The sequence below is a fragment of the Natrix helvetica genome, assembly GCF_964273705.1.
Source record: "Natrix helvetica genome assembly, chromosome: Z".
Lineage (NCBI taxonomy): Eukaryota > Metazoa > Chordata > Lepidosauria > Squamata > Natricidae > Natrix > Natrix helvetica.
In genome coordinates, this window is record NC_138554.1 from 79,023,242 (window position 1) to 79,050,079 (window position 26,838).

At 44.5% G+C, this 26,838-nt stretch overlaps 1 protein-coding gene across 4 annotated transcripts in view; it reads right to left on the minus strand.

Moving 5' to 3' along the window:
- ITGA9 (integrin subunit alpha 9) overlaps positions 1–26,838 on the minus strand; it is a 541,618-nt gene that overhangs the window by 471,513 nt on the left and 43,267 nt on the right. For all 4 annotated transcript variants that reach the window (XM_081971274.1, XM_081971275.1, XM_081971273.1 and 1 more), the window contains exon 5: positions 1,336–1,403. In XM_081971274.1, the coding sequence (XP_081827400.1) occupies positions 1,336–1,403 (68 nt within the window). The remainder of the gene's footprint in view (positions 1–1,335; positions 1,404–26,838) is intronic.

Sequence of the window (26,838 nt, forward strand, 5' to 3'; positions counted from 1 at the left end):
CTTCAGCCCAGCACTGCTCCTGCAGCACACGGGAAACTCCTCCCCCCCATTAGTCCGATATTCCTCTCTCACACACACCTCCAGGAACATGCTTCCTTACCGCACACCAATTTTGTGCCTTTCTCCCATGGAGGAGGACATTCTGCCTCCTAGCTCGGGAGCCAGAGGAGGTGGGGGGGCGAGCCGGGCAGATGCGATGGTAGTGGGGAGAAGATTAGCGCGTGCCCATCCGCAGCCACCACCTCCACCAGCTCAGGGCAGTTGATTCATGTATGAGCCGAGGCTGCAGGGAGCCCCCTCCATATTGCAGAGGGGGGGGGCAGCCTTCATCCACATGACAAAGCATTCCCTGTCACTAAGGGCGAATGGGAGTAACGTAATCCAAGCAAAGGATGTGCCGGCAAACCACCCACCTGCGTTCAAGTCAGCCTGCCTCTATCCCCACATGGGCTCTCTGGTCTCTGGCAAGACCGGATTCTTTCCTGCCGTGCTGCATCATCACTCCGCACGCAGGGGTGGCTGGGGCAACAGTTCTGCCTCCCCCCTCCTCAAGCCCAGCAAGAAAGCCTGATCATCCCACCAGATCCATCCAAGGAAGGAGAGAGAGAGCCGGGCTCAGCTGATCTGCTCTCCCCGAGCTAGAAGCAGCAGTTAAGGGCAAAAAAAATGGCCAAAAACGAAAGCTGAAGTCAGCTGGCCAGCGCACGCATGTCAGCTGGCCAGCGCACGCATGTGCGCTGGAGCTGACAGGGCAAAGCCACGCGTGCCCTGACAAATGGCTCCGTGTGCCACCTGTGGCACGTGTGCCATAGGTTTGCCATCACAGGTCTAGAGAAAGATCTGTTTCAGTTACATGGTTTAAACATAAGTCTTCTTTTCATACTTGAAAAAGGAATTAACATAAATCTAAAAGCATGCTTGAAATTATATTTTATAATGAAAGCTTGAGAAAATTAGTGAAGAACCAAGGATATTTTAGGTACTGAGTGGGAACAAGCTATTTTTTGCCATTTCAAGGTGGATATTGGGAGAAAAATGGACATTGCAGAAATGAAAATAAATAAAAACAAGAGTGAAACAGAATGACAGCAGAAAGAACAAATCTTAAGAAAAGGGAATAGCTTAATCTAGGAAAGAGAATGAAGAAAGCAGATGTACAAGCTACTCGAAAGAGTATGGAGTTCTTCTTTCTTCACTATATATTATATTGTTTATCCTGAAAGGGAATGGTATGTATGCATATAATAATGACTGTATAGAACTAATCAATTAAATCAAAGGCAAACAAACCTTTTATTCCATACTGAAACCTTCTTACAATGCTTTACCACTCACCTCTGTGAAAAAACCTGCTATTCCAGCCTGACATGAGCCATGTTCTTCACCATATTTTTTCTTATATTCTAAGATAGAAAAAAGAAATAACAAGATGAAAAAAATAAGCAGTCAGTCTCCACTAGAAATGTGTAATTCCCAACTCAATGGTCTCTTTATTCTATAAGTGCTGTCACAAACTGAGACAGTGAAATGCACTACAGAGCAAATTTTGGGACATTAACAAACTTCAAGCTTCTTTGGTTATTATCAAACCAAATAACTATTCACAGTAGAAAACATGTTTTGGATTTTTTATGATAGGAGAAAGAAAAAAGCTCTAAAAATGTAGAAGTACAACAGGTGGAGAGCTTGATTATTTATTTACTGAAAATTACAAGGCTAATTGGAGGCTGGCAAGAATACTCTTCAATCAATTCTTAATGAAAGTTAAAGCTAAAATACCCACAACTTTATTGTAAGTTAAAATTCTGTTCTTCCTGCTTCCCTCAGTTCTTAGTCTCTCTCTACCATAACTATGGGTTGGTTGCTGCAGGCGTTACTGGGCGACTGGGGAACCAGTTCGTGGACATAGCCAGCCTATCATCCCTACCAGTTCGGGAACCCAGTCCCAGTTTCCACTACCGATTCACTCAAACTGATGTGAACTGGTGTGAACTGATAGCAACCCACCTCTGACTATTAGGCATAAAATTCATTTGTGAACTGATCTTTGATTCTGCAATGTCATGAATATTGACTGTGTTGGGAATGACCAAAATTATTGCTACCATTATTACATCTTATAATATGAATACTTCTATTAATATTAAACAACAGTCCAGTAACCACCACCACCCCAAAAAAATACAAGGAAGACCTGGGATTTATCAGGCCTGGGGAGAAAAGAAACGTCAACCAACTCTTTCAGAGCTCAAGTTGCATACAACACTTTCACCAAGGAAATACCCAGGGTAACTATAATATGTCCATTACATGGAACTAGACTCATGCAACAGGCTTATGACTGGGTTTACCAATTGTCCAAAGCAATCCATATTTGCTTACTTTGGCCTAGTGAGATCTATGCAATTATACTGGCTGGTCAATCATGGTTAAAGAGTTGATTGTAGCCTTTGGAGCTTACTGAGCGAATCACAACCAAGAAACCTTGCTGACAATTTTTTTTTAAGTAGGGCTACTTGCCATTTGTACTTTATAGCACTATTCAGCGATCACTGAGGTAACACTAAGCTCATATCTGTTGTTTCAGTATAAGTTACTTTTTGTAAGCTACTTTTTACCAGTAATAGAGAACACAATAAACCAATATAACCCAGGAAATATATTTCTTCAATGGAAGAAAGCTGTAAATAATCTTTTCAGTTATTTCTTCTACTCTCGGCAGTATTATAATCACATTTATTGAAAAAATAAAAAAAATATGTCAAACAATATGACACCAATTTTAATGTGTATCTTAGATGCACCCTAACAATCTCATGCTTTATTGCTCAGTCTCAACCAGAGATTTAAATTAGTCTGAGCAGTTTCTGGAGTTCATTTTCAAATCCCCCAAATAATGCACTTTGGGCGGGGGGACAAGAAATCCCACTGCCTGCTTCTAGAAATATGCTCCCAAGGTATGAATTCAGAAAAATGTCAGTTCTTTGGTTTCTGTAAACAACCCCTATGCAGCCAAGTAACTCTGAAACTAACCACCAACCCACTGCTAAATTTTAAGGAATGAACTTGGCAAATTGTCTTATAGGAAACTCAATGTATTCCTTTAGATTAAACAGACCATAAGAATAATAAATCTCCATTCAGAAACTTTCTGTTCGAAAGGGGGAAATGGTAAATGGACTCCCTACTTCCTTAAATTGGATAAAATATATTTTTTAAAAAGAAAGACCTATTCATTCTAGTAAAATATACAAACTAAAAACAGTTTAACATGTATAAGCCAACTTTACACAAGCTGGAACACAATAATTATTTATTTATTTATTTTATTTTATTCGATTTATCAGTCGCGCCCTCTCAACGAAGGGACTCGGGGCGACGTACAATCAAATACATAGGCGTGTGGCATGGAGGAGGTAAATACATCAACATTTAACAATTCAAATAGAAATAAAAGCCACAAAGTTAAGATAAATAACAATAAATTACAACAATTAAAACAATTAAAATACCCAAAAGATTTAAATTTACAGTTTAAAATTGCCAGGGAGGTTAGAGAGTTCTAATTAAGCCAGGCCGGCTAGTTGGAACAGGTGGGTCTTGAGTTTCGTGCGGAAGGAGCGGAGATCAGTCGTTGTCCTAATATCTGGAGGGGAGGTCATTCCAGAGGGCTGGGCCCATCACAGAGAAGGCCCTACTCCTGGGCGCCGCCCTCTGGCACTGCCTAGTGGACGGCACCCGGAGGAGTCCCTCTCTGTGAGAGCGGATTGGTCGCAGGGATGTATGGGGCAGGATACGATCCCGCAAATAACTAGGTCCTGTGCCATGGAGCGCTTTGAAGATGGTAATTAACACCTTGAAGCACACCCGGTAGGCCACAGGGAGCCAGTGCAGCTCGCGCAGGAGAGGTGTTACATGGGTGAACCTCGTTCTCCCCATAATTGCCCATGCGGCCGCATTCTGGACCAGCTGTAGTCTCCGGGTGCATCTCAAGGGGAGCCCCATGTAGAGAGCATTGCAGTAGTCCAGACGGGACGTCACCAGCGCGTGAGTGACTGTGCGAAGGGCATCCTGGTCCAATAGGGGGCACAATTGGCGCACCAGGTGAACCTGGTGGAACGCCCCCTCGCCACAGCTGCCACATGGTCATCCATAGACAGCCGGGCGTCTAGGAGGACATCCAAATTGCGCGCCCCCTCCACAGGGGCCAGCTGCTCGCCCCCGATGGCCAGCGATGGAGTACACTGGTTGAACCGGGGGGCCGGTAGCCACAGCCACTCCGTGTTGGAGGGGTTGAGTCTGAGTCTGTTGTCTCCCATCCAGACTCGTACGGCTTCCAAACACCGGGACATCATTTTGACGGCCTCGTTGGGGTGGTTCGGGGTGGAGATGTACAGCTGCGTATCGTCAGCGTACAGATGGTATCCCACCCCAAAACCACAGATGATCTCGCCCAGCGGCTTCATATATGTGTTGAACAGGAGGGGTGAGAGGACCGACCCCTGCGGCACCCCACAAGTGAGCGGCCTCAGAATCGACCACTGCTCCCCTGCCAACACACATTGCGTCCGGTCAGAGAGGTAGGAGCAGAACCACCAAGATATCCCAGAAATTATGTAAGTCTCTGAAGGCAGAAAGCTGCAAATAATCTTTTCAATTATTTGTCTCATTCTCACTCTCTATAATCACAACATTTGAAGAAATGCTCTCAATATGCAGTTAACATAGTGATTTATGATTACATTTGTCATAAACAGTAAATAATGTGATCTACCAAACCTAAAATTTAAACGGTTTCTGTCTCCTATCACCATATGTAAAACATACAGATTTTAACTACAGTTAAGCCAGGCATACTAAATACACTACAGAGCTTATTTAGGCATTAAAATGAGAGTGCCAGCATGTTGTAATGGATAAGGTATTGAATCAGAGAACCAAGTTCTAGACCACACTCAGTCATAACTCACTTCCTCTCAATCCAACTTATCATGTAAGGTTGTTTGCAGGAGAAGAAGAAAAAGGGAATGTTAAACATGCCACCGATATATGAGAGTTGACAGGAAGTTCTCCAGCTAAACAGACGTGGGGGGTGTGGGCTCTTAAAAGAACCCTGTCTGACAAACCATCTCCAAGATTCTGGAGGTGGGGGTGAAGAAGGACAGCATCTCATCAGACCCTGGGGGAAGCAACAGATTAGAGATTTGCCTATGAATTGGAGTTGATAATAAACTTGAGTTGCTAACTGGTTGAACTTCATAATGGAAAGATAACAAAAAAAGCCCAAAACGGGCTCGCCTCCTCTCGCCTCTCCTGTTCAACACATATATGAAACCGCTGGGCGAGATCATCCGTGGTTTTGGGGTGAGATATCATCTGTATGCTGATGATACTCAGCTGTATATTTCCACCCCAAACCACCCCAACGAGGCTGTTGAAGTGATGTCCCGTTGTCTGGAAGCCGTGCGGGTCTGGATGGGTGACAACAGGCTCAGGCTCAACCCCTCCAAGACAGAGTGGCTGTGGCTTCCGGCACCCCGGTACAACCAGCACATTCCATCGCTGGCCATCGGGGATGAACAATTAGCCCCAGTGGAACGGGCACGCAATTTGGGCGTCCTCCTTGATGCCCGGCTGGCTATGAAAGATCATGTGGCAGCCGTGGCGAGGGGGACGTTCCACCAGGTTCGCCTGGTGCGCCAATTGCGACCCCTTTTGGACCGGGAGGCCCTGCACACAGTCACTCACATGCTGGTGACGTCTCGCCTGGACTACTGTAATGCTCTCTACATGGGGCTCCCCTTGAGGTGCACCCGGAGACTGCAGTTGGTCCAGAATGCAGCCGCGCGGGTAATTATGGGGAGATCGAGGTTCTCCCATATAACACCACTCCTGCGCGAGCTGCACTGGCTTCCTGTGGCCTACCAGGTGCGCTTCAAGGTGTTAGTTACCATCTTCAAAGCGCTCCATGGCATAGGGCCTAGTTACCTGCGGGATCGTGTCCTGCCCCATACATCCCTGCGGCCCATTCACTCACACAGAGAGGGTCTCCTCCGGGTGCCGTCCTCTAGAGATTGTCAGAGGGCGGTGCCCAGGAGTAGGTCCTTCTCTGTGGCGGGCCCTACCCTTTGGAACGACCTCCCCCCAGACATCAGAACAACAACCGATCTCCGCTCCTTCCGCAGTAAACTGAAGACCCACCTGTTTCGGCTAGCCGGCCTGGCATAACTCGACAACTTTTCCACCCCTAGGTCATATTTAATTGTTAATTTTAGTTTTTAAACTATTAATGTTATTGGGGTTTTAACCTTTTTCAGTATTGTAATTATTTATTTATTTTTTACCTCCTCTGTACGACACTGTGCTGACTGTCTGGATTTTTACATAGCCGATCTGGGGAAAGTGTGTGTGCTACAGCATGGCTCTTTGCCTGGCTTCCTGCCCCCTCCTGTGGTCTCCTCAGTGCTCACTCGTGCTCTCCCTCCCCAGGTGTAGTGACTTCCTCCCCAGGCCCCCATCCATTTCTCCCCCCATACACACATCTTAATAAAGCTATGTAAAAATCCAGCCCAGCTTCACTGATTACAAATTTGAAAAGGCAACATGGCAATCAAACTACACTTGGGGAGGGAGAGCACAAGCGAACACTGAGGAGCCCACAGGAGGAGGCAGGAAGCCAGGCAAAGAGCCATGCTGTAGCACACACACTTTCCCCTAGCCCCTTTCTTTCAGAAGGCTCGGATCAGCTCCCCTCTGGCTTCTCTGCCTCTCCTCTCACCCCAGCCTGCCAGCAGGAGGTGAGTGGGTGGGCTTTATTGCGTTCCAGGCATTTCCCACCCAGACAGCAGGCTGTATTTGCAATGGGGGAGGTGTTTGGGGAAAGCAGCAGGGGAATGGGGGGTGGTAGAGGAGCTGCTTTCAATCCATTGGAAAAGATATCCAATTCAACTTGTAATCAGCAAAGCTGTGTGTGTGTGTGTTTGTTGAGAGAGAGTGAGAGAGGGAAAGAGGTAGGAGAGATAATCTAATCCAACTTCTCTGTGTGTGTGTGTTTGAGAGAGGGGGGAGGGAGGAAGAGAGGGAGGAAGGAGGGGAAGGGAGAAGAAAAAGAAATAAGGAAACTTCTTTTGCAAAGGAGAAAAACAAATGCTGTCACAAATTGGAACTGAGCATGCCTGGCTGTGGAATTCTGGGAGTTGAAGTCCACAAGTCTTAATAACTTTAAATTGAAAAGGTGCAGGAAAGAACAAATTGGTTATATGGTTATATGTTATATGGTTTTACATTTTTGAAGTTTTGGAGTTTGTGCAATATGAGCATTGTGTTTCTAAAAGGGTTTGGATGATTCCCTGCTTGTGAATGGAGCCAAATTTTCTCTAGGGTCATTATCTCATTATCTCTACCTGGCAGGTATGTGGAATGAGCCTCAGGCAGGTTTCTTTGTTAGCAGAAAGAAAGAAAAACAACACAGCAATTTAGGGCTAGAAGGCTACTAGAAGATCATCTAGTCCAACCCCTTGCTGCAGCAGGAAACCTTACATTGTATGGATTATTTTGGTGCCTCTAACAGGAAAATTTCCAGAAAGGAGAAATAGTTTACTGGGACAAGGCTGCCATGCAAAGGAAGGTAGAGATAGTCCTTGACTTATGACTACAATTGAGCCCAAAATTTTGGTTGTTAAGCAAGAGCGTTGTTAAGTGAGCTTCACCACATGTTACCCAATCCATGACATCTCCTGGTGAGTGACATCAAGTTGGCCACTCCTACCTGGTCACATGACTGCCGAGCCACTCCCACAAAACAGGCCACACCTACAGAATAGGTTCTAAAAAAATTGAAACTCACCACTGGAACAAAGTGAGATGTTTACTGTTTGTGGGAAGAAAAGGAGAGATGTAAAGGAAGTAGAGAGGAATAGGACAAAGGGCAAGGAGGGGGAAAGAGAAGGAGAGAAATGAGGAGTGGAAAGGGAGGAGAGGAGAAGGAGAGAAGAACGGGAAGTAGAGTAGAGAAGGATGACAGAGGGAAGAAAGGAGGTACAGTGGGTGAGGAGAGAGAGGGAGAAGAAAGTGATGAATAAAGATAAATATGGTGTATGGAGAACAGAAGAGCTAATAATTGTGTTTCGGGAGTTGATGGTTAAGATGAATTGATGTAGACATTTAATTATACAAAACAATGCTGGCTATCTGTTCTGAGCCCCCTTCTCCCCTCGCCAACACAGAACACACTCCGGACCAAAACTACTTCAACAGGATTTATTGCACAGACAGACAGATCCTTGGCAGCAATCCACTACGACTAGACTCTCAGAACCCTCCGGCACGGAGACACGATAGCAGCTATACAGCTTGCCAAGCTCACAAAATGGAACTTTCCCAATAGTTCCTACGTTGACTTCTGCAAAGGGCGTATGCACAATCAGCCCTTTTATAGACTGGAGAGGAGTCTACTTATCAGCAGCTGAGAGCAATTACCGCCAGTAACTACGCACTTGCTCCTTGTGCTTGTGGGCGCGGCGGTAACGAGCATCTAATAACTTCCTGCTGATGTCTGACTCACTGTCCCGTGACTCATCTCCACTGCTCCAAGGCATGGCATCAGGAGCCCCCTTCCTTTGGCTCTCACCACTGCTCCATGCCTCAGGCACCTCCTGGTGGCCGACCAGACTCTCCGATCCCTGCTCAGAGTCAGAACCCTGCCCAGGGTCCTCCACATCCTCCAGAGCTGACTCATAGGGACCCTCGCTGTCGGAGTCTGGTGGCAGCTCCAACGGCTCCTGCTGGGCCACAACACTATCCCTCACTGCAGGGCCCTTCCCCCGGGTCTGACGCTCGGGATGCGGCCTTGAGGGAAATTGCGCATGATAGGCTGCACCAGAGCAGGGGCATGCACAGCCATCGCATCGGTCCAGGTCTCCCCGTCTGATCCCTCGTCCATCCAGTGAACCAAATACTGGAACCGCCCCTTGAGCCATCTCGAGTCACGGATCCGGGTCACTGTGTGCTATGGCTGTGTGTCCACCTCACGCAAAGATGGCTGGGGCAAAGAGGGATGTCAGAGGGGACAAGCTGACCATTCAGGGATCAGGAGCGAGCGATGGAACACCGGGTGCACTCGCATCGAGCGCGGGAGGGTCAGACGATTGGCCACCGGGTTGATAACGGCCTCCATGGGGAACGGCCCAAGATATCGGTGTTCCAACTTCCTCGTTGGCCGGTGGGACGGAAGATGCCACGCGGACAGCCACACGTGATCTCCCACAGCCAATTCTGGCACCGCACATCGAGACTTATCTGCTACCCGCTTGTAGTCCTCCTTTGCCTGATTCAGATAGTGGTGCACCACTTGGTGGACCGCCTGAAGCTCAGAGATGAAGTCCTGCACTGTGTGGACCAGAGAATCCACTGGGGTGAGAGGGAAAAAGCGAGGGTGGTACCCGATGTTCACCATGAAATGCATCGTCCATGTGGAGGTGTGCTGCGAGTTGTTAAACGCAAACTCGACCACGCCAGGTACTCCACCCAATTGTTCTGCTGCTGGTTCACGAAGCAGTGCAGATATTGTTCCAGAATCCCAATCACCTTCTCCGTCCCCTCCCCATTGGTTTCGGGATGGTGCGCCGAGGATAAACAAACCTGGACAGAGCGGCCATCAGCCCTTTCCAGAACTGGGCCATGAATTGTGTCCCACGATCTGATACGACCCAGTCAGGCAGGCCGTGCAGCTGGAACACGTGTTGGATGAACATGCGGGCATGGCACGGACTGTTGGCAATCTCCGGCAGGGGATGAAATGTGCCATCTTGGTGAGCATGTCCACCACCACAAGGACTGTGGTAAAACCTGACGACTGAGGCAGTTCCATCAAGAAGTCCATGGACACAGCCCCCCAGGGTCTGTCCGGGGTCGGCAATGGCTGCAACAAGCCTTGGAGGAGCTCCCGTTGCTGACTTGGCCTGTCGACACTGCACACACAACGTGACATACGTCTGCACGTTGTGTCACAAGCGGGGCCACTGCGCTCCATGGCACAGGACCTAGGTATCTGCGGGATCGCATCCTACCCCATACATCCCTGCAGCCGATTCGCTCTCACAGAGAGGGACTCCTCCGGGTGCCGTCCACTAGGCAGTGCCAGCGGGCGACGCCCAGGAGTAGGGCCTTCTCTGTGATGGGCCCGACCCTCTGGAATGACATCAGAATAACCACCGATCTCCGCTCCTTCCGCAAGAAACTGAAGACCCACCTGTTCAACTTAGCTGGCCTGGCCTAACCGTAGTTTTAATCTTTCTAGCCTGTATTTTAAATTTTTAGGGGTAGTCTTTTTAGGTTGCTTTTTAATTTTATTACTGTACAGCCTAACATTTAATCTGATTTTAGGGGTATCTAAGATTATTTATTTTGTACATGGTTTTTAGCTTGCTGTCTGTACACCGCCCCGAGTCCCCTCGGGGAGAGGGGGCGGTCTATAAATTCAATTAATAACAATAATAATAATAATAATAATAATAATAATAATAATAATAATAATAATAATAATAATAATGATGATTTATGGAAACAACAATATCCAGATTCAAATGTTAGTGGACAACGACTAGCAGATCAAAGGTGATTTATTATACGGAATAAAGTGTTTAGCGAAGTTGAACTTGAGGAAATTCAGGCAAATTGCAAAAAAAAAACAACATCACAAGAGGAAATAAGTGATACTCATGACACAACTAAAGAAATCATAGGAGAACTCTCAGAGGAAGCAGCCGGAGAGGAAATAAAAACACTACCACCAGAACTAGTTACCATTCAACCAACTGATGAACCAACTCAAAAACAAAATGAACTGAAGGACAAGATCATGGAGCATTTTCTGGCTAGGGAGGAAAGGCAACGTTTACCATCATTAAAAACTGTCCCTAAGAAAATTTTGGGTCCTATCATGAAAATGGTTAATGCAGTGCTTTCAACAATTGAATCGGGATCCATCTTGGAAACAAATCAGTTAATGTACAGTGCAGCTGTAATAGTCACTAATGAACTAGGCATTAAAATCAAAGTACCTAATCACACAATGGAAAAAGCATCAAAGCCAAAGTGGAAAATCCGATTAGAACAAAAAGTCAAAAAATTAAGGGCAGATGCTAGCAACTTAAAGAACATGCATGAGCAACGGCTTAAAAACAGAAAAATCATAGATCAGCTAATCAGAAGATACAGATTGGATACAAGAAACATCAATGAAGCTGTAGAGATTGTAAAACAGCAGATAACAGCAACAGCTAGAAAAATTGAAAGATATGAGGCACGAATCATCCAGTATAAACAAAATCAACAATTTCGATCAGACCAATGACGTTTTTATCAAAGTGTTAATGTGAATGGTGGCACCAAAAGTCAAAAACCAGAAAAGCAGGCCACAGCTGAATTCTGGAAAGAATTGTGGGGAAATGCAAAGGACTACAATAAGGAAGCAAAATGGATACATGACTTTGAGAAAAGCATTGGCAACAAACAAATGCAATTATTAGAAATAACAACTGAGATGGTCAAAAATCGAGTAAAGAAGGTAAAGAATTGGACATCACCTGGAAAGGACCAATTACATGGTTTCTGGCTCAAATATCTGACCAGTTTACATGCAATGTTGGCCAGGCAACTGAAAGAAATTTTACAAAATGGTCAAATTGATGAATGGTTGACAACTGGAAAAACATACTTGATTCAGAAAGATGCAACTAAAGGAACAATACCTGAAAACTACAGACCAATAACATGCTTGCCAACAACCTTTAAATTACTCACAGGCATTATTGCAGATAACATTATGGATTATTTGGAAACAAACAACATCTTGCCAGTAGAGCAAAAAGGCAACAAAAGAAGGAGTAGGGGCACAAAAGATCAGCTCCTAATTGATAAAATGATATTAGAAAATTGTAAGAAAAGAAAAACGAACTTGAATATGGTCTGGATTGATTATAAAAAAGCATTCGACTCATTGCCACATAGTTGGATCATAAAATGCTTAGAAACAACTGGCATTAGTAAAAATATTACATCCTTCACTGAAAAGGCGATGAAACAATGGAGAACTGAGTTGGCAGTAGAGAATGAGAACTATGGAATGGTTAATATCAAGCGAGGAATTTTCCAGGGTGATTCACTTTCACCTCTTCTTATTTATTTATTTATTTATTATTCGTATTTATAGACCGCCCCTTCTCCCGAAAGGGACTCGGGGCGGTGTACAGTCACTAAAATGCGTTATAAAATACATACATAAAACAGTTAAATAATTAAATACGTAGGTGGAGGAGGTTGCAAGACTGTATATAGAATAATAAATATAGTACATTAAAAGCCTATTAAAACCCCAAACCCAATTAAAATGAATAAATCCCCGGGAGGTAAAACTAAGAAAGTGCCAGGCCAGCTGATTGAAATAGGTGAGTCTTTAACTTTTGCCGGAAGGAACGGAGGTCGGTGGTAGTTCGAATGTCTGGGGGGAGGTCATTCCAGAGGGTTGGGCCCATCACAGAGAAGGATCTACTCCTAGGTGTCGCCCGCTGGCATTGCCTAGCAGACGGCACCAGGAGGAGCCCCTCTCTGTGTGAGCGGATAGGTCGCAGGGACGTGTGTGGTAGGATGCGATCCTGCAGATACCTAGGTCCTATGCCATGGAGCGCTTTAAAGATGGTAATCAGTACCTTGAAACGCACCCGAAAGGCCACAGGTAGCCAGTGCAGCTCGCGCAGGAGAGGTGTTACGTGGGAGTAACGAGTACTTCCCATAATAACCCGCGCGGCTGCGTTCTGAACTAGCTGCAGACTCCGGATGCGTCCCAAGGGAAGCCCCATGTAGAGAGCATTGCAGTAGTCCAGGCGAGACGTCACCAGCGCATGAGTGACGTCTTCTCTTCATCATCGCGATGATCCCACTATCAGTAATCTTAAAAAAATGAAATTAGGCTATCAAACAGCCAAAGAAGCTGAAAAAATTTCACATTTATTATATATGGATGATTTGAAACTCTATGGAAAGTCAGAAATAGAAATCCAATCACTGACAAACACAGTGCGAGTATTCAGCACCGATATTTCAATGCAGTTTGGCATGGAAAAATGTGCCACTGTATCCATAAAAAGGGGCAAAATCACTACATGTGAGGGAATTGAAATGCCCAATGGCCAACTAATTAAATGCAACGAAAATGAAGCCTACAAATACTTAGGCATTTTGCAGTTGGATAACATCAAACATGGACAAGTAAAAAATATTGTCAGGAGAGAGTACACCAACAGAGTTAGGAAAATTTTGAAATCTAAATTAAATGGTGGAAATACAATCAAGGCCATAAATACCTGGGCAATACCAGTTATAAGATACACAGCTGGTATAGTTAACTGGACACAAGCTGATTTGGACATTTTGGACCGAAAAACCAGGAAACTAATGACAATGCACTACAGTTTACATCCACGTGGTGACACTGATAGACTATACCTGCCCCGAAAATCAGGTGGCAGAGGATTATTACAAGTGAAGCAAATAGTTGAAGAAGAAAAACATGCACTGGCTGATTATTTAAAAGAAAGTCAAGAACATCTATTAATCGAAGTAAAGAACAAAAATCTACTGAAGGCCCAACAGACGAAACAAGAATACAGAAAAGATGTGATAAAATCAAGAATGGAGAGTTGGCAGAACAAAGCATTACATGGTCAATTTCTGGAAAAAATAAAAGATAAAGTGGACAGTGAAAAAACTTGGTTATGGTTAACAACAGGTACATTAAAGAAAGAAACAGAGTCACTAATCCTGGCTGCGCAAGAACAAGCTATCCGAACAAATGCCATTAAGGCCAAAATCGAAAAATCCTCTGATGATGCCAAATGCAGACTCTGCAAAGAAGTTGATGAAACTGTTGACCACATACTCAGCTGCTGTAAAAAAATCGCGCAGACTGATTATAAATTGCGGCACAATTCAGTAGCACAAATGATCCACTGGAATTTGTGCAAAAATTATAATATTAAAACAACAACAAACTGGTGGGAACATAAGCCTGAAAAAGTCACCGAAAATCAGATGGTCAAGATCCTGTGGGATTTTCGTATACAAACAGACAAAATACTAGCGCATAACACACCAGACATCACACTGGTTGAGAAAAAGAAGGTTACAATCATAGACATCGCAATACCAGGTGATAGCAGGGTTGAGGAGAAGGAACATGAAAAAGTCGCGAAATACCAGGACTTAAAAATTGAAATCCAACGATTATGGCACAAACCAGCAGTGGTAATTCCAGTGGTAATCGGCACAATGGGTGCTATTCGAAAAGCACTGGAATTACATTTAAAACAATTAAAACTTGACAAAATCACCATCAGTCAAATGCAAAAAGCTGCACTGCTTGGATCTGCACGTATATTATGAAAATACGTTACGACGTCCTAGGCCCCTGGGTGGGGCCCGACTAGTAATCAATGCCAAATCCGGCGAATCAACTGGCCGCTGTGATACAATCGAATAATAATAATAATAATAATAATAATAATAACAACAACGTACAGGAGACCAGGTGCAATGTTTTGAAAAGGCCAAAATGTCCTGCTGCTGGAGTATCATGACACTGGGAGAGAACCAGTCCACGGAGGAGCCCTGCGGGCACATAGAGCTGGTTCCAATACCTCAAAAGGTCCTCGTCAAAGGTCCACAGGGATGTTGACCCTATCTCTGCCCGCCGTCATTCCACCCACTCGTCGTTCCGCTGCACATCCGGTATCAGAGACCGTAAATCCACGGGTTCCTGAACTGCAGCGAAGGACTCGACGGGTAGAACCATCCAGGGTGGAAGTGAGTCTGCAGGGTCCAAGTACTCCGGCTTTCTAGACATGGCATCCGCCCTTTGATTCAACGCACTAGGGAGGTACGTTACTTTGAAATTGAACCAGGCAAAGAACAGAGACCACCGGTTCTGGCGTTGGTTCAGCTTATGCACTGTCGTCAAGAACTCCAAATTCCGATGGTCCGTCCGGACCTCGACCTGATGCCTGGCCCCCTCCAGGTGATGCCTCCAGGCCTCGAACGCCATCTTGATAGCCAACAACTCCTTCTCCCAGATGGTATAATTGCGCTCGGAAGGATTGAGTTTCCGAGAGTAGTAAGCGCAAGGGAAAAGGGTACCATCAGAGGCATGAGCCTGCAATAACACTGCCCCCACCGTGATGTCAGATGCGTCCGCCTCTACTACAAATGGGCGATGGGGATCAGGGTGCTTCAGGATCGGCTCCCTCGTAAAAGCGCGCTTCAGGGCCATGAAGACTCCCACTACCTTCACGCATTTAGTCACTTGCCGGCCTTCCAGATCAATTTGCCTCTCTCTGATTTAATTTTGGAAGCTATTTGGAACCCTGACAATGGGACAGTTTGGCAATTGAGACACATGCCTAGTCCCCAATTTTCTATCCAGATTCCAGCACAATAAATTGCATGTTAGCCATGCCAAATCTGTCAACTTTCCACCCACTACTTGAAAGATCTTGAATCAACACACTACTATTTTTATAGATATTTCTGGCTGATACCTTTTCAAATTAAAAGTGAGTTATTGAGATATTCTTCTCAGAAGCAAAACAAAACACCCCTCTGCATACCAATCATGGACACATCCACACATATTTGTGCTCACTTCTATCTCTGATATTGCATTTGTAATATAAGTTCATACTGTATAACTCTTAAAAGACATCCAGCCCCCAAAAAGAAAGGAAATACTAATCAAGAGAACCTTTCAAGTGGGAGGATTTTATAATTTTCTTTAATTTTATTAAAGATGAGTTTAATTCATGGCTCTAAGCATGGAACTAAAAGCAAACAATTATACACCAAACAGTTTGCTAATGATCAAATATATAAAAGGTTACAAATTCCAGGCATATAGTTTCCCCTCTATTTTTCTAGCTTAACTAACTGGCATGTTTAAAAAAAGAAAGGTTAACTTGCAATGTGTAACATCAATTATCAATTGCAAAATCCAATATAACTCAATTCTTGCAAAAAAAAAAAATCTGAAGCCTTTTATTTCACCTGTCTCAGATCACATTCTGAATTTGGAGAAGAAGCAATCACTGGAAAATCACAGTGCATTAACGATATTGTCAGCGCTGGAGTGCTTGGCAGCAGGGAACAAAGGAATCGGGAATGCCTGTCTCAAAAGGACTTGAGAACACCATGCCCACCACATACTACATCCAGTGAACAACCAGAGCCACATGATGAACCCTACGAACCACAAAGCCCACACCAGACCACTGGCTGGATGGGAAAAGACAAGAAACCCCCAGCTGACCTGTTGCTGAGACTGACATCTCCGCCAACCAGATGAGAGGTGGCTGAAACTCGGATGGAAGCAAGCATGCATGCATGCTGGGTGTAACTGGCAATTGAAATCTGCTGGCTTCCCTTGCTATAGAATAACATGGCTAGTAGAAGAGTGAGGGATGGGGCATGCAGGGGGAGAATGGGCGAGGCTAGAGGAAGATTCAAACGGTGGAGAGGGAAAGGACAGTTAGTCTTGACTATATACTTCAGTTGAAGAATGTCAGTTTGTGCTGGGCTTATGTGAGGGAGATAAAACCTTTCAAACCAGAACTGTGTTTTCTTGTTTTTCCTCACTTTGGACAGGAACCTAACAGATATAGTCAAATCTCAGCTCTATTGAAAATAAATCCAGTCAGTTTCATTTCCTGTTATAAGAAACGAAAGATTTTTCAAAGGATCACCGTTCTGACTACATAGGAAAAGAGGAATTATCAAGACATTGGGGGGAGGGGAGGGATTTTTCTTGCTCCACTAAATCATGAATTGTTAAATACTCTTCAAGTTTTACATCACACTATGTTATACATCACACTATGGCATTAATTACATGAGCATAATGACAGAATATAAATATATCAAGCTAAGCTAAATCCAAGCAAACCACAGTTTGAGTTAATGCAATCCAGTCCACAATGGATAGATTTTTTTCCAAACTAGCAAACTAGTCTTACACTCAAGAAACTTGGAGGAATCAACAAATTAATAGAGGTGGAAGGGACCTCTAGTCCAGTGGTCACCAACAGAGGTGGTCTGAGGACCACTGGTAGCCCACAAGAAAATGTTGGAGGTTCACAGAGAAATCTTTGCATCTCTCTCGGAGAAGCCCAGCTGAAGTTTCCCATGTCGTTTGCACTTCAGCGCTTTGACTCCCAGGGACAGGATTAGGTCCTTCAGGCAGATAGCTTGGCTGCCTATTATTGGAGAGAAGCGCCCAGGGTCAATCCTAGCTTTGCTGTCCATTGCAGCTAAAAATCTCAAATATGGCCGAGAATGAACGTTTCCCTTGTAGCCAACCCGGACACTAGATTGGCCCCCTGCAAACTTGATCTCTCAAGAAGTGCTCACTGAAGCGGCATGGAAAACTTCAGCTGGGCTCCAGGCTCAAGAGACGAGTTTACAGGGGGCTGATCAAGCAACCTCAATAGACAGCAAAGGTAGGGTTGACTCCAGCTGCTTCTCTCTGCTGTAGTGCTTCCTGGATGCAATGCTTCCTGGATGCGAGGGCTGCACTTCTTTTTACACGTTGCACCACCTGCAAAGTTGCACATTGCATGCGCCACTCCCTATGGCAGAGATTACCAGCCCCACCACGAGCTGGTCCCATATTCCAGAGCTGTAGTAGTCACAGGACAAGACTGGCCCTTTGGTCATCCCAGAGCAGGATGGCCGGGATGCTCTGGTATGACCAAAGGGCCAGTCCTGTGACTACTTCAGCTTTGGAATATGGGACTGACTTTTCCCTCATGTCAGTCTGCCCATCTTCATTTTCCTTCACTCAGATTGACCAAGGTTCTTAAGAGAAGGAACACAAAAGCAGTTTCCAGGCTGTGTGCCAGGACCAGGTGCTTTCTCTTGGGTCTCCTACCCGGAGGCCTTGCAGAAGCAGACAGGTAGGTTCGAAAGGCAGCTGATCCTCCCTCCAATGGTCCACGGGATTTAAAATTATGAATTTGGTGGTCCCTGAGGTCCAAAAGGTTGGAGACCTTATCTAGTCCAACCCCCACCCAAGCAGGAGACCCTACAACAGGGGTGTCAAACTTGATTTCATTGAGAGCCGCATCAAGGTTGTATTTGACCTCAGAGGTCAGAAGGGATGTGGAGGGGCATGGGCATGGCTAGCTTGACATAACTCATGCCAGGGGCACCTGTGATGGCCAAATGCTAAGATAGGACTTCCTTGAGACACTCACTCACTCTCATTATCATTTCCTTCCTTCCTTTGCTTCTTTTTCCTTTCCTCTTCATTCTCCCCTCTTCTTCCTTCCCCTTTTTCCTTATAATCCTTCCTTGCTCTCTTTCCCTTTTCCCTTTCCTATCCCTTCTTGCTTGCTCAAATGCAAAAGAGGAAACATTTCTCCTTTTGTTTTGTTTTTAGTTTGTTTTGATAGCTATCTGCCAACAAAAAATGGACTCCAGGGGCCCTCGTGTGCTCTATTTATGGCTGCAATAGCCTCCTGCAGCACTCTACCAGCAAAAACAGAGCCCGGGGGGGCACTGCGCTCCATTTTTTGCTGGCAGAGGCACCATGGGCTGGTCCTTTTTTGTTTCCAGGCTGGCCCCATGGGTGAGATCTAAGCACCCCACAGGTCAGATTCAGCCTGCAGGCCTTGAGTTTGACACTCCTGACAAATGGCAATCCAGTCTCTTCTTGAAAGTTTCAAGTGATGAAGCTTCCACAACTTTTGAAGGCATTTGGAAGATTTTGTTCCACTGGTTGATTCCTCTCACTGTCAGAAAATTTTAGTTCCCAGTCCCCTAATCATCTTAGCTCTTCTCTGCTCTCCTCTTACTCTTTTTCTAGAGTATCAACATCTTTTTATAATGTGGTGATCAAAACTGGATGCAGTATTCAAAGGGTGGTCTTATTAAGGCTTCATTGAATGGTATTAGTACCTCACTTGATTTTGACTGTATCCTTATATTAATGCAATTTAGGATTGCATTTGCTTTTTTTGGCTGCCATTGCATACTGCTCATATTTAATTGGTTGTCAATTAATACTCCAAGATCCCTCTCATAGTTACTGCTATTAAGCCTGGTTTCACCCAGTCTATATGTGTTGTCATTCCTTTCTAGAAGCTCAAGGTCATCTTTTGTCTCCACACTTCTGCATCTGACCGGAACTAGATGGGTGGAAATGCCAGCGTGGGCAAAGAAGATTGGACCATGTGATGGATTTATGGGTGTGGGTATAAGATCATGAACTTTCAACTGGGTGGAATCCCAGGAAGCTTTAGATTTGGGATTTCCACAGTTTGTTGCCAACATGTTTGACTTATTAAATTGGAACTTTAAGGATAGTTTTGCCTTGGACTCTGATTTAATTCTGCATGATATTTGGAATGCTGACATTATCCCAAATATCTCTTTAAAATAAATCACCAGCACCCCGGCACAGGGGCTGGTGAGGGGTGCTGATTTCCCAATGCTGACTGGGTCAGCGTAAAATATCAGTGAACAATTATGAGAAAGCCTTTTGAGATAAGAAGCTGAGATGAGATGCTTCTCTGCAAATCTTCAAAGTGCAAAGGATTTTCTGTTTGAAGCTTCTTTACAAAGCCTTGGAGTGCAAAGGAGTTTCTGTTTGAAGATTTATAGCATCTGGAAGAATGCAATGGGGGAAAGATTCTACACACAGATGGAAGTGACAAGATGTTTGGAATCCCAGACCAACTTCTTCAGCCAAACATGAGTCAATCTCCCCCCCCCCCCTTTACAAGTAAAGCTGCAATGGACTGGAGGACTGGAGTGGAGATAATTACTTCTTCCAAACAGCGATAAATGAAATGGCCCATTACCCTGCAACTGAGTTGAAGACAGATTCCCTATCAAAATGGGAAATTCAACCCAGCCAGCAAGAAGGGATTTCGCCAGCATCTTTCACTTGCCAGCCACCGGAAATTGGGCTGCAGCTTGTGAATGAAACACCAAATTGGACTTTCTTCCCAGAGTTTGGATGGAAAAAATGCCAGTGGGCACCTGTTTGGCCATCAGCAAGGGAAAATCCTCCAAGCCAGCAGAGGGGGCCTTGGCACACAACCCCCCCTGCCAGCCATTGTTGGTTGAACTGCAAGCTGTGAATCAGGAACCCCCAGGATGGGTCTTAACCCCGGGTCATGGATGGAAGGGATGCCAGTGGGAACCTGTCCTCCCTCAGCAAATAGCACCATGGCAGATAACCCAGGGATTGACCTCACCACCAGTTCCAGTCTTCCCTGCAACGCCCCAACAGGTTCTTACCCCATCTTCCAACAGAGAAGGGTTCTTGACAATGGAAGAAGGGATTACCAAGGGGGAAGCTACAGGATGGATAGCGGAACAACGTGATGAGGCAGTTCCTAAGTTTAGAGATGTAACCAGCTTCCTTTCCTCGTGGGGGCCAATAAAATGCCACCGTTGCTGTCAACTTGGCCACAGAGCGTCAGAGTGCTTGGCTCCAGCCCCATTGCCTCAAACATGCACACCAACCGCCATGGCGGTAAAGCGAAGGCCCCAGATGCCACCAGAAAAGAGTCATCTGGGCCAACAACCTCTGGAAGAGGATCCTCAACCTAAGGTGATTAAAAGTCCTACCAAGTGGGATGCCGGAGGAGGAAAGGGGCAAACAACCTCTGGAAGAGGATCCCCAACCTAAGGTGATGAAGAGTCCTACCAATAGGGAGGCCTTGGAGGAGGAAAATGCCAAAGATGACCCAATGGTGAGTGCACCCATCCACTCCTTCACCTTCCAAGCCAACCTCCAGGAACCCGAGATGGGAGTAGAAGGGGAAATTGAAGCAGTTGTGGACACCGGTTGCACTCAGTGTTTAATCAGCATGTTGATTGTCAAGCAACTAGGCATATGCACAAGACCTCTAGCCTGTCCCATTTGGGTTGAGCAAGTAGATGGAATGCTAATTGGAGGGGGCCCAATCACGTTAATCACTGAACTGGTGAAATTACAAGTGGGCTGTCACTATGAGCTTCTCAGATTCATTGTGGCTCCAAAGGTGCCAGAAAATATTATCTTGGGGCTTGCATGGCTTGACAAGTGGAAGCCTACGATAAAGTGGGAAGACAATGGTAGGAAATTGATGATTGCTTTTGGACCGCTACCACCAATGGAGGAAAAGGGCCACCCAGGGATGTTTGAACCAAGAGCCCAGAACCTGCAGCACCTGCAGCAGAGACAAAAAACCCAGGGATCCAACAAGTACCAAAAACCTTGTTGGGGAATGTTTTGTCAAGAAACGCACGACCAACAGTAAGAATGGAGAAGTTGTTCACCCCATCATTTCTTCCTCCCACCAAAAGACAGCCCAAGTCACTAACCGAAGCCAGGATAAGCTGATGACAGCTATGAAATTGGCGCTCCCAACAGACCAGTGGCTCAACAATAACCAGGATATCCTAACAATGGAAGATGGATTAGCCTGGAAGAGGTCCAAACAGTACATCCCCACAGGGTTGAAGCTGGAAGTTCTACAGTGAAGCCATGAGGCGGAACTAGGAGGCCACTTTGGATTCCTAAAATCACTCCACCTTGCCAGGCATCAATTTTGGTGGCCAAAGATGAAAACAGAGGTGGGAGATTATGTAAAAAGCTGTGCTACTTGCGTAACGATGAAACCACTACCAGAGAAGTCCCCAGGACTACTACAATGAGTGGCCAGCCATAACTGACCATGAGAAGAGGTTGCAATGGACTTCATCGTGGAACTCCCAGACAGCAGTAGGAACAGAGTAATCTGTACAGTTATTGACTTGGTTTCCAAGCAGGCGCACTTCATCACTTGCTCAGGGTTGCCGTCTGCAAAGATATTAGTGAAAATGTTCGTGAAACACATTTATCGCCTGCACAGAGTGCCCAAGAGGATTGTTTCAGACTGTGGGGTCCAGTTCACAGCCAAGTTCTGGAGAGAGGTCCTGAGATCCATTGGGTCCACACAAGAACTAAGCTCAGAGGTTCATTCCAGCATGAACTACCCAGCGGAGAGGGCCAATGTGATGGTGGAACAATACATCCAGTGTTATGTGGACTATCAGCATGACAACTTGTCGGACTTGCTACCCTTCGCCAAAGTGGCATACAACGACGTGGTCCATAGCAACACTGGATTTACTCCTTTCCAGATTACCAGTGGCATGGAATTTGTTGCCATGCCTGAGCTTCCTAGAGAACCTCCCTCCTTCATGTCTTTGAATGAATGGATGGACACACTAAAGAAAGGATGGGAAAATATGAAGAAGGCTCTAGCAGATGCGGCAGAAGCCTACAAGAAGCAAGCTGATAAATACCGCTCACTCCAAAACCCCTTTTGTGTGGGGGACAAAGTTTTTGTATCTACCAAATACATGAGATTAAGAATGCCTAGCAAGGAATTTGGTCCAAAATTTCTAGGTTAATTCCCAGTAGTGAAGATAGTTAACCCAGTTACAGCTCAACTCAGTCTACCCAGAAGTCTAGGGAAAATTGACCCAGAATTTCATTGTAGCTTGTTGAAGCCAGTAATTGGGTCCAGGATAAGAGCATCCACCCAAGCTTTATCTCCTCCTGTAGTGATAGAAGGTGAAATATAATCTGAGGTGGAAAATATTATAGACTCCAGGCTGAATAGGGGTCGCTTACAGTATTTAGTGCATTGGAAGGGTTACCCTTTGTTTGAAGCTACTTGGGTGAAAATCTGGGATCTAAAAGTGGAGAAGTTAGTAAAACAATTCCATGAGAAGTTTCCTGATAAGTCAAAGGGTCCCCCTGTGGGGGGAAGAGGTAGTTAATTTTGTTATGTTAACTTTTATGTTATTCACTTTTCAGGAAACGTTTTTCTTCTGAGGCGAGGCCATCTGTCAGGCCTGCAGTTATATTCCTTTTAGAATTTTTGGCCTGCCACTCTCTCTATTATTTTCCTATGCTGTTTCATTAGTGTAGTAATTGGGAGGGGGAATAGTAAGGAGTAGAATTGTAGAATGTGTTACTCTGATTTAATTCTGCATGATATTTGAAACACTGACATTAGAGGGAACATTGCTTCTCATTAGTTATTTCACCAGTTGAGCTGCATTTCTGATCATACTGCTGCTGCCGAAGTTAAGGTTGAAGAGTGCTGGGGAGGACCAGCTGACTTAGGGGTAATCTCACCAGTGCAGCCATGTGATCCAGGGCCAGTGGGTGAGTAGGGGAGGGACTGCTGCTGGCTTGAAAAGTACTGGGCATAAGACAGAACCTTGTGGTACCCCACTGCTTACTTTCCTCAACATAGATGTAGTACCATTAAGGATTACTCGTCAGCCAGTTACAAATCTATCTTTAAATACTTTACTTTACAGGTGAAATTTGAAAAATTATAATATCGTGCAAAAGTTCATTTATTTCAGTAATGCAACTTAAAAGGTGAAACTAATATATGATATAGACTCATTACATGCAAAGCAAGATAGATCAAGCCGTGATTTTTCATAATTGTGATGATTATGGCTTACAGCTCATGAAAACCCCAAATCCACCATCTCAGAAAATTAGAATATTACATGCAATCAATAAAACAAGGATTGTACATAGAACAATATCGGACCTCTGAAAAGTATAAGCATGCATATGTATTCAGTACTTGGTTTGGGCCCCTTTTGCAGCAATTACTGCCTCAACGCAGTGTGGCATGGAAGCTATCAGCCTGTGAAATTGCTGAGATGTTATGGAAGACCAGGATGCTTCAATCGCGGCCTTGAGCTCTTCTGCATTTTTCGGTCTCATGTCTCTCATCTTTCTCTTGGCAATGCCATATAGATTCTCTATGGGGTTCAGGTCAGACGAGTTTGCTGGCAAATCAAACACAGTAATCCCACGGTCATTGAGCCAGGTTTTGGTGCTTTTTGCAGTGTGGGCAGGTGCCAAGTCCTGCTGGAAAATGAAGACAGCATCCCCCAAAAAGTTCGTCTGTGGAAGGAAGTATGAAGTGTTCCAAAATCTCCTGGTAAACAGCTGCGTTGACCCTGGACTTAATGAAGCACAATGGACCAACACCAGTTGTTGCCATGGCTCCCCAAATCAACACAGACTGTGGAAACTTCACATTGGACTTCAAGCATCTTGCAGTGTGTGCCTCTCCATTCTTCCTCCATACTCTGGGTCCTTGGTTTCCAAATGAGATGCAAAAGTTGCTCTCATCAGAAAAAAGGACTTTGGACCACTGAGCAACAGACCAGGTCTGTTTTTCTTTAGCCCAGGTAAAATGCTTCTGACGTTGTTTGTTGTTCAGGAGCAGCTTCACAAGAGGAATATGGCATTTGAAGCCAATGTCCAGGATCCGTCTGTGTGTGGTGGCTCTTGATGCACTGACTCCAGCCTCAGTCCACTCCTTGTGAAAGTCCCCAACACTTTTGAATGGCCTTTTCCTGACAATCCTCTCCAGGCTGCGGTCATCCCTGCTGCTTGTGCACCTTTTTCTTCCACACTTTTCCCTTCCACATAACTTTCTATTAATGTCCTTTGATACAGCACTTTGGGAACATCCAACTTCTTTTGCAATTACCTTTTGAGGCTTTCCTCCCCCTTATGGAGGGTTTCAGTGATGGTTTTCTGCACAAGTGTCAGGTCAGCAGTCTTTCCCATGATTGTGATTCCTATTGAACCAGACTGAGAGACCATTTAAAGGCTCAGGAACCCTTTTCAGGTGTTATGGCTTAATTAGCTGATTAGAGTGGGACACTTTGAGCCTAGAATATTGCACCTTTTCACAATATTCTAATTTTCTGAGATTGTGGATTTGGGGTTTTCATGAGCTGTAAACCATAATCATCGCAATTATGACAAATCATGGATTGAACTATCTTGCTTTACATGTAATGAGTCTATCTCATATATTAGTTTCACCTTTTAAGTTGCATTTCTGAAATAAATGAACTTTTGCAATATATTCTAATTTTTCAAGTTTCACCTGTATTGTCATTGTACGTATATACACAGTTTACACATACAACAGAGACCAGGCCTAATACACCTAACAATCCCCAAACACATCCCCATCCACCAAAAATGTCCCCCGCCCCTAAACCACCCAAGCATCCACACAATAGACCAAGCAGTGCTGTCCAATAGCTCACTGATGGTGGCCCTTTAGTTCATTGTTGAGTGCAATTATAGCTTTGGGATAAAAGCTATTCAGAAGATGTGTGGTCCTAGTTTTAATTGTTCTGTATCTTCTGCCAGAAGGCAAGTCTAAAATAAGCAGGATGGGTAGAGTTTTTGAGAATGTTATGCAACTTCCTCAAACAGCGAGATGTCATCCAGGGCTGGTAGCTGGAGCCTGGTGATATTTTGGGCAGTTTTAATGATTCTCTGTAGAGCTTTTTTGTTTGCTGCAGAGCTGCTCCCATATCATGCTGTATGTCAAGATACTCTCAATAATGCTGCGATAGTAGGACAGAAGTAGATGCTGAGATAGATTTATCTTCCTTAGCATTCTCAGGAAGTACAGCCTCTTCTGTGCCTTCTTCACAAGCATGCTAGCATTCATGGTCCATGACAGGTCCTCTGAGATATAAATGCCCAGAAATTTAAAACTACCAGCCCTCTCCACCTCCTCGCCATTTTTCTGATGATGATGCTATCTATCCAATTTTTTTCTAGTTTACCAAGAAGTAGGTTGTGGTCTACTTTGTCAAATGCCTTACTGAAGTCTAAGAATATTATGTACACAGTATTTTGCTGGTCCACTAATTTAGTCACTATGTTGAAAAATGAAATAAAATTGGTTTGGCATGATCTATTTTTAACAAGCCCATGCTGTCTTCTACCATAGTTACTACTTTACTCGTTTCTAGATATTGGAAGATCTGTTTTTTTATTATCTTTTCCAGTATCTTCTCGGGTATTGATAGGCTGATTGGTCTGGAGTTAAATGGGTCTGTTTTTTGCCCTTTTTTGAAGATGGGATCCATATCAGTTCCTTTCCAGTCCTCTGGAAGTTCCAGGATTTTTGAAAGATTTGGTACAGTGCTTCTGAGAGGACATCTGCCAGTTCCTTTAGAACTCTGGGATGTAATCCATCAGGTTCTGGTAATTTGTATTCGTCAAGATCAGACAGGTATTCTCTTACTATTTTTTTGCTTATTTTAACTTTTATTTCTAGTCTGTCTTTTACAGTTATGTTTTTGATAGGTTGGACTATTGTTACTTTTTGCGTGAAGACCGATGGCAAAGAATTAGTTAAGCAGCTCTGCTTTCTATATTCTGCCTTTTTGTTCTTTGCTGTCTTTTTAGTGGATTGACCGTTTCCTTGATTTTTTTTTCTTATTATTTATATGTTTGAAGAAACTTTTTATTATTATCTTTGACTTTTGTTGCAAGTCTTCATTCTGAGCCTTTGCTTTCCTGACTTCGTCTTGGCAGATTCTGGCTATCTGCCTTAGTTATGTGTCCCTCTTTCCATTTTTTGTACTTGTCCTTTTTGTCTTTTAATTTATCAGAGAGATCAGATGCAGCCATGCTGGTTTCTTCTTGGTTTTATTGTTTTTCTTTTTCAGTGGTATTGTGCTGGTATGGGCTTTTATGGTCATATTTTTCAGAGTTTTCCAAGCTTCTTGTTTTTCCCTTTAGGATTTTTATCCAAGTAATATTTTCCAAGTTCTCCCTGAGTTTGTTAAAATCAGCTCTTTTAAAATCTAGGACTCTGCCATCATTGTGTTCTGTTGCTTGTGTTTTGTGTGTTGAATCCTAGTATGACATGGTCACTCTCACCCAAGGTTCCTGTGGTT